The 9,171-nt window shown below is 45.7% G+C and overlaps 1 protein-coding gene across 5 annotated transcripts in view; it reads right to left on the bottom strand.

Moving 5' to 3' along the window:
• Positions 1-4,311, bottom strand: part of DHX35 (DEAH-box helicase 35) — a 66,403-nt gene extending 62,092 nt beyond the window's left edge. For all 5 annotated transcript variants that reach the window (XM_045053627.1, XM_045053626.1, XM_045053625.1 and 2 more), the window contains exon 1: positions 4,160-4,311. In XM_045053627.1, coding sequence (XP_044909562.1) covers positions 4,160-4,199 — 40 coding nt within the window. In that variant the 5' untranslated portion in view covers positions 4,200-4,311. The remainder of the gene's footprint in view (positions 1-4,159) is intronic.
• Between the last annotated feature and the right edge of the window lie 4,860 nt (positions 4,312-9,171).

Genomic DNA, 9,171 nt, shown 5'->3' on the forward strand with positions numbered 1-9,171 from the left:
ATGCGCTAGACGGCAGCCCCCGTTGTGAATCACAGAACCGGGGTGGCTGGGTGCAAAGCGCTGTTCCAAGAAACCACTGTGCTCAGCAGATTAAACAACAGCTTCCCACGACAGCTGCTTGGTTACAACAATGACAAACTGGTGCTCAGGATGGTGAAGAGTAGGGAAGCCATATCCCACCATGAAACACTGTTCAAGGTACCGTGGATTGTAGCCTGAGAAGGAAAATGCCTTACAAGGAACATGGGTCCAATTTTTATGATCAGCTTCCGTAACTTTTCACGGGGATTCATTTGTGTAGCCCTCGAACAGAAACTGGAAGTGGTAAGTGACACATAACGCGACATAAGGAAGCAATTTTCAAAAGCTAGAGCTGGTCAGCACTGGGGTGCAATGTCTTTGGGAGTCATAAAAACCCTCCCTGGAAGTTCAACGACGTGCCCCACCGCCTTCTGTTGGGGGGGCGCTACAGAGATGCTTATCCAAAACTATCATCCCCCAGGCCTTCTGAACTCATGGAGATGATAGTGCTATGTGGAAACACAGGGGCTTTGTGACAGGCACATTTAGCCACCGATTTATTTTTACATTTTTTGGAGGTCCCATATCCCTTCGACAATCTAGAAAAGGCTATGGACTCTCTCTCCTGAAAAATACACCAGAATGTAATTGGTCAGGAGACAAAATGCTCGTGGTCCATAAACCCCCTAGAGCTAAGTTTAGAATCATTGCCACAGATCTTTAATCCCTTTTCCATTTATTTCGAGGAACACAGTTGTGTTCCAGAGGTCCAAGATTGCCAAAAATCGGGTAAGTGGGGCACTGCTGTATTGTTTTTTGCCAAAACGCTGACCTTCCTTTCAACAAGATAAAAGATAGAAAAGGACCTGGAACAAAGCCTGGGCTCAAAGAAGCAGGTTTCCTTTCCTTTTGTCTCTTATTACCGCTACATCTTAATAACTTCTTGCAGACTTTACCCACGAAAAATCTGCAAAGAATACCTTAGCCTCACCAGCTCTGTTTTTGTCGCAAACTCCCTCCTTGTCAGAACACATTTAAAACTTTTACAGCATGTCTAGAACATGCTAGCATTGCTCCCGCAAGGTCTCTTCCTTCCCCCCCCCGCCCCCCCGCCAGGGTTCAATCCACCCAGGTATCTTCACTACCCCACCCCTCCCTGTCTCTAACGTACATCCAAGTATATTGTTATGAGATGTTTTACAAGAGCTACTGCCAATCAATAAGGAACGTGTCTCCTCCTGACAAAAGACTTCATTCAGGGGAGTCTGGGTGGCTCAGCTGGTTAAACACCTGGCTCTTGATTTTTGGCTCAGGTCATGATCTCAGAGTTTCGGGAGCCTGAGCTCTGCGTTGGGTTCTGCATACTGACCTCGTGGAGCCTGCCTGGGATTCTCCCTCTCTCTCTGCCCCTCCCTGGCTGGAGTTCTCTCTGTCTCTCTCAAAATAAATAAACTTAAAAAAAAAAAAAGAAGAAGAAAGAAAGACGTCATTTGACCAAATCAGAACTGCTTCCTTCTATGTATATTCCACCTCCCATTCTGACTGCCTATGGCTGCCTTTCCCTTGGGAGCATTCTCTTTACTTACAAGAGTACACGTCTGTAATCCTACAAACCACAAATGCGTTCATTTCTCCATCTACAAAAACAAGGATGACAACAGCACCCACACCCTCCCATCTGGCATTCCCTCTAAACCAGTTTTTTAAGTTGAGTGGTGCCCAATTAGTGGATTATGGAAAGCATGTAGTGGGTCACGACCAGCATTTTTTTTCTTAATTCTTTTTTTTTTAATGTTTATTTATTTTTGAGAGAGACAGAGACAGTATGCGAGTGGGTTAGGGGCAGAGAGGGAGGGAGACACAGAATCCAAAACAGGCTCCAGGCTCCGAGCTGTCAGTACAGAGCCCGACACGGGGCTCGAACTCAAGAGCTGTGAGATCATGACCTGAGCCAAAGTCAGTCACTCAACCGACCGAGCCACCCAGGCGTCCCAGCATTTTTTTCCAATAACGAACTAGAAATAGAATACCATCATCTCCTGCCTCGACCCAAAATATAACCTATCCTATCACAACATCATCTTGCTACTCAATTATCTTGGTTTTTAGGACATGCTTGAGGCACACATCCCATTTTGCCTTGTTCATGCTGCGCCCTTTGCCCAGCTCTGTACTCCTACCTCTCCATGAAATAAACCTTATTCGTGCTTCAATGTTCACCTCAAAAATGTCACTATCTTTATGAAGTACTTCCTATCCACCCAATCTTTCCCTCTCTTCTATACTTTTATGTAATGATAATACTTAATGTGTATCTAGTGCTAAAAGCTTTACATGTATTCTCATTTAATCCTCAAAAGAATCCTTTGGTAGGTGTTATGCCCAATTTACAGATGAGGATCACTGAGACTCAGAGCACTTAAGTGACTTTGCCAAATCACCAGTTTAGTATATGGCAGTCAAGGATAGCTCTACAGACTGACTTGTGGACACTATCTTCCTTACCATCACCTTTTTCTGCCTCATTTTAATATCTCTCCTAGAGGCGCCTGGGTGGCTCAGCTGAATGAGCATCCGACTCTGGATTTCAGCTCAGGTCATAATCTCACAGTTAGTGAGTTCAAGCCCTGCATCGGGCTCTGCGCTGACAGCGTGGAGACTACTTGGGATTCTCTCTCTCCCTCTCTCTCTCTCTGCCCCTCCCCCCCCTCAAAATATAAACAAACTAATAAAAAAAAAATTAAAGGATACCCAACTTCATATTCTAACTGAGAGAAAAAGAATAAATCTTGAGAGCAGAGCAGCAGCCTGGTCACCTGTCTCCTGACCACAAGGTTAGGTGTTCAGTAAGTATACCCTCAACAAATGAGCTAAATAACAGTATAGAATGCTTGGAATAACCACATGTTCTTTAGCCAAAATAGTATCCTGTTCTGATTTTCAACCTTTCATTCAGGCCTTTATCATACTTAACACTTTGACCTGTTAATAAAGGCTTGAATAAATAAAACGCAGGCTATCTCATTACCTAATGAGATCTAATTTCTGGCTACAAATAAAATTCATGATGGATAACTGGCTGACGATTTTAAATACTGAATAAAACTGTCGCTAAGTGACAAACTACATATTTTTTAAAAAAGAATTAACACATCCCTTGCTTGGGCTTCTCTCCTACATCACTTATATGCAAGGTTAGAATTCCATCTAACTCTGTCTCATTTCATTTTTTGCTGCAATCTACTTTGCACATCCGGACATGCAGAGGTGCAAGTGGTGGAAAAAAACAAACTGGTAATTGTTAAGAAACTTTTGCTTTTTACAAGAAATTGATGGAAGGGGAGGAACTAATGTATCTAGCAGGATCTGGCAAGTACACATTCTATAAAATCCTGATTAATGAAGAAATTAAACCAAATCAGGCCAAGCATTTTGTGACTAAGATTCGTGTTTGCCTGCAAGAGAGAAAGCGGTGGTAGCCAATACGAAGGAGGATGGTCACTTTCTGGTAGCCACTCGGGATGGGCAAGAATTACCCTAAAACAAAACAAGGCTTCGTTCCCTTTTTATGAGGACTTACTCTACGTCAGGCAAGGCGCTGTGCTCATTATTCAATCCCACAGGATAGTTATTATTCTACCCATTTTACAGGTGAAGAGGTCAAGGCGACTCAAAAAATTAGGTGACTTGCCCCAAGGAACTCTGCTACCCCAGGGCAGAGCCGAGAAGTCTGACCCCGGCAGCGCGACTCCAAAGCTTGAGCTCCTAAGCCCTGAGCAGCACCGCCCGTCCCGCCCCAGCGTAGCCCCAGGACGGTAACAGGACACGCGTGGGCGCTTCAGCGCTTTTCCAGCGTTGGGCAAGACACGCATCAGGAGCGAGGGAAACGAGGCCCGGGGAAGCTGAGACTCGAACAAGGTGACACAGAGACTTTCTGCCCAGCCTGGGGGCGGACCCCCGAATCCGTCCGGACCGCGGTGAGCGCCAGAGCCACAGAACCCACCAGCTCCGCGGCGGCGGTGGCCAGCCCACCGAGGTCAAGCCCGCGAGCAGGTCCGCAGGCCCCAGGACGCCGGCTGCGGGGCCAAGACCAAAGTCAGGCCGCCGCATCGGCCCAGCGTTCCTCCAAGGGCCTTACCGGGTCGCCAGAACTTCACCGGTCCCACGGGCGCAGCCATGCTGGGGTGAAAGGTCACGAGGGAGACTCCACCCCTCCGTTGCGCGTGAGCCCCCGGAGGGGCCGGGGGGCGTGGCCCGCGGGGAGCCTCGGCCCAGGAGGGGCCGGCGGAGTTACGGCCACGCCCCCGTGGTCACCACCACCCCCGAGCCACGTGACCTACAGCGGTTCTCCAAGACCGCCCCGGCCCGCCCCCTGGCCCACGTGACCGGGCCCGCCATATTGAGGGAAAGGACGCCGTTCTCCGTGCTCTTTAGTGTGATATGTGAAGATTCTGGATGCCCTGCCCAGGAGCTTGGCGGGGACTGCGTGGCCGCCGTACACCTCCGGAAGGACGAGCTTTGGGAGAAAACCGCCGGCACGAGAGTCTTGCGGCTACCGGCGGCACGCGGTGGGCACGGAGATAATCCATCCCGATTTAGGTGTTACGTGCTGATTATGTTACAAGCCGTCCCAGACCTACTGGGTTTTTTTAAGTTTCCTCCGTATTTTCAAATGAAGGTTCATAGTAACTACCTCGTGAGTTTGCCGGTCTAGTAAATAATTCTTGGGAGCCCACTGTACGCCCAGGTACTGCGGTTTCCGCCCCTTATTTGCAGTTTCTGTCCAAGGCGGTGGGGAGGGTGAATAGTGAATGAAAAAAATGCTCGATAAACCGTAGTACTTATTATCAGTGAATAAAGCCATCGGAAATGGTATGGAAATTTTCCGGAGCCTTAAGAGTAATGCTGTTAAGTAATGCTCGAAAAACAGTGGGGGTGGGGGGGGGAATGGGTTGAAATAAGAGCCTTAGAAATGGGCAGATAAGTTAGGCTAGGGTACTAACCCAGTACTTCCTCCAATTTGACTGCTCATAGGATTCCAGCGCTGGTTAAAAATACAGATTGTAGGCGTGCCTGGGTGGCTCAGTCGGTTGAGCGTCCGACTTCGGCTCAGGTCATGATCTCCCGGTGTGTGAGTTCGAGCCCCCGCGTCGGGCTCTGTGCTGACAGCTCGGAGCCTGGAGCCTGCTTTGGATTCTGTGTCTCCCTCTCTCTCTCTCTCTGCCCCTCCCCTGCTCACACTGTCTCTCTCTATCTCAAAAATAAATAAAACATTAAAAAAAATTTTTTTTAAATAAAAATACAGATTGTAGGCCCTGATCCAATCCTGAGTCAGAATCTCAGGGGTATGCCCTGGGAACCTGAATTTTAGGAAACCCCACAGATGATTCTTTCAGTCAACAAGCTTGAAAAGGATTCCGCTAGCCCAAAGAAGAGAAGAAATATTTTATGGGTTGGCAACTAATAGGAAGGGATAGGCCTCAGAATTTATGCATTTTTAGAGCTGTGAAGAAAATTCTGCATTTATGAGAAATGGCAGAGTCATGGAAAGACCAAGAGCTTTGGAGATAGTAGATATGATTTGGAATCCTAATTTTGCCATTTGCTCCAGCCTAGCTGTAATATAATCTAATCATGTAAAATGAGTTATTTAAAGGTTCTGCTAAATGACATAACATGTAAAATACCTAACAGTGTAAGACATAAGCATTCAATGTTGGTTCTCATTAACTCAAATAGAGCAAATCCACCAGGGGGAAAAAAATAGATCAGAATTTACATACCTATATTCATTTTCCAAATATCCCCTTTGATTTATTTCCACAGTGATAAAAATAGGGTTCAATACATGGTAATCTCTCTGCCAAGAACTCTTTATTCATCTTTAAAATATACGGGCACCTGGGTGGTTCAGTCGATTGAGCATCAGTCTCTTGGTTTGGATCTCATTGTTTCTGAGTTTGAGCCCTGCATCAGGCTCTGTGCTGACAGTGCAGAGTCCGCCTGGGGTTCTCTCTCTCTCTCCCTGCCCCTTCCGTCTCTCTCTCTCTCTCTCTAAATAAACAAACTTTTAAAAAATAAAAATATACAGGCCAGCTCTAAGAATAAATTCACTGGCTTAAGCCTTCCTCCTCTGGACTCAGAACCAGTGTGTTCGCTATTGTGTTAACACTTATTTAGTTGAACTATAATTTGCCTCCACTGTTAACATGGAGAGCTTCATAAAGATCCTGTCACATTCAGACTCATAGCCCAGTAACAAAGCACCTGTTGAATCATGTACAGGTGAACGCCGTGCTTTATACTTAGTTTTAATTCTTCATGTCATTGATCCTTCCTTCTTTTATTTTCACTAAGGGCCAAAGTATAGAAGGAGGGGTTTATACATGAATACAAGGGAAAATGAAATAAAAGCCACTTTTTATTATTTCTATATTTTAGAAATCACTCTGACTTACATGAAGAAGTCTTCCTATTTACAAAGAGGCAGTAGATTGGCCATTCCCAAATTACTGGATCATAATCTTAAAGCTAGAGGAGACATCTAGCCTAAATTCTTTGTTTTATTGAAGAAAAAAAAACCTTGGCTCTTGGAGATTAAAAGGACTTGGTCAGACCCAATGAGCTAATTTTAGCATCAGAACTGAAACTAGAATTCAGGCTTTCTAATTCCCAAGCCAGTGGTTTTTCACCCACATGGGCCATTTAAAACCATTAGAGCTTAGCTCTCCTAGATGAGAATTAGTTCATCGGCCTCAGAAAGTTCTCAAAGCCCGACTGTCCCTAATGGGTTGTTTTGCTTTCACAAACTTCTTTTAGAGGAAACACCTAAGTAATAACCTAGATGCTGATGGTGTGGTTTTATTGTCACAAACTAGGAGTGTTTTAATAGACTATCTTATTCTTAACTATTTTCAGAAAGATTGGCCTTAAAATAACTACTCTAAAATTAAAACTTGCTTCTTGAGATGGCATCCAGAATTTAGTTCATTGCCAGCAATTCCATGAAAGTTGATCATTTTGTTACATAGTATATTGTGTAACTTGTGAATAATTGCTTTTCCAGAAAGATAATATTCTTCAAAACCACATGTCATGGATATGTTAAGAAGTTTCTCTGTGCCAGGGCGCCTGGATGGCTCAACCCGTTAAGTATCCGACTGTTGATTTTGGCTCAGGTCATGATTCCAGGTCCTAGAATCAATCCCCCAGTTGGGCTCCATGCTTAGCATAGAGCCAGCTAACGATTCTGTTCCTCCCTTCCTCTGTCCCCTTTCCCCCTTCCTGCTTGCGCTCTCTGCCTCTCTCTCCCCCGCTCTCTCAAATAAAAAAATAGTATCTGACTGTGTTTCCATCCCTGAACCAATCACCAGGACCACAGAATATGATGTTCTGAGTGGCTTGAACCTCGGTCATTAGCTCCACCCCAAGTCAGCTGTGGCTGTGGTCAGCTTCACCAGAACCACATGGACTGAGAGTTGGAAGCAGAATGGTTCCTCAGAGGGAAATCTCAGGATGAAATTATCAGAGGTGGATTGAAGGAAGCAAAAATAACAGATGTCCATTACACCATCCATGCATTCGTGTGTTAGAACTCTTGGCTTCTGAGAAAAAGTCCTAACTGCCCTGGGTCTCCTCCCCAAAGCCAGATCAGAAAGAGCTTTGCTCCAGCCCGAAAAGAGGTCGTTCTTTGCAGAATTGCATGATACTGGGATTTCCCCCTGGGTCTCAGTGCAGCCCTCTGCAATTTGTAAATCTGTCTGGTTTGTTGGCTTGCACACAAATGAACGAGTTCACGCACGTATTAGCATAAGCAAAAGTGTTACTTAGCTCCGAGGATTTGGGTCCAGAGGTATGGAGATCCACTAGGAAAGAGATTCAGCTATCAGGGGAGTGACTGTCACATTGGCCTGAGGGACGATGCACATCTATGCAGTTGGATGCGCTGGGGAAGGCCTCCTTAGACCTAGCAGGTGCTTTCAAGATAGGAAGACCGTATGCTTTATTGTACAAGCTGGGACACTTCTGGGACTGAAAGGGGGTGGGGATGTACAGACATAAACTGGAACTCTGCCAAGCAAACTGGGGCGTATTCTCATAGAGTGTCTGAATACATGCAATTCACCACTAAAGCTTTCGGCAACTGCCCTGGTGCGTTCAGTGTCTGGGCACACCTCAAAGTATCTGTCGTGGGGTTTATCATCAGGACATTATTATCCAAATTCTTCACAGTATCATTTAGAAAAAATTTTTTTAATGTTTTTATTTTATTTTTGAGAAAGAGAGACAGAGTGTGAGTGGGGGAGGGGCAGAGAGAGAGGGAGACACAATCCGAAGCAGGCTCCAGGCTGTGAGCTGTCAGCACAGAGCCCGACGCGGGGCTCGAACTCACGGACCGTGAGATCATGACCCGAGCCGAAGTCAGACGCTTAACTGACTGAGCCATCCAGGTGTCCCCACGGTATCATTTTTCTTAAGTTTACTTATTTATTTAAGTAATCTCTATATCCAACGTGGGGCCTGCACTCACGACCCCAAGATCGTGAGCCACACGTTCTTCTGACGGGACCAGCCAGGTGCCTCCCCCAGTATCATCTTTATAGGAGGGTCCTTGTGAAAAATTCTTACCTTATCTCAGTCGCAAGAATTATTCCTGAACTCGAATTTAATCTTAGGGATGCCGTGAATGGTGGATCTGACCAGGTTTCTCTCTCTGCCTCAGCTATCGAGAAGCTGAAAGGTAAACATGTGGCCTGCCAAAGGGAGTGTGCTGGTTGTTATGGTACGCACATGTAACCTCATTCCCATCCACCCTTGGGCTTCTTCATGTAATTTTTCCTTTACGTGATCTGTACCCTAGGTTTTCTTCTGAGTAACCTCAAGTTCCCTTAGTAAAAGATAAATACTCCCCAGCCCAACTGCCTACAGGGGTGGGGTGGCCAGCTCTCCAGTTGACTCCTTAAGTTTTTCAAAAGAATGTCGACCCTGCAACCCAATTGGGTTGACCTTGAAATTGTATGGATCTCTAATTTCAAACAAATCAGCACGGAGAGAATAAGACAACTGAATTTCAACACCGTTTGATGGTACCGGGAAATTTTTAAAGTTGTTCAGGTACGATCTTGGTGGTCTTGTGGTTTTTGAAAGGGA

The sequence above is a fragment of the Felis catus genome, chromosome A3 (assembly GCF_018350175.1).
Source record: "Felis catus isolate Fca126 chromosome A3, F.catus_Fca126_mat1.0, whole genome shotgun sequence".
Taxonomy (NCBI): domain Eukaryota; kingdom Metazoa; phylum Chordata; class Mammalia; order Carnivora; family Felidae; genus Felis; species Felis catus.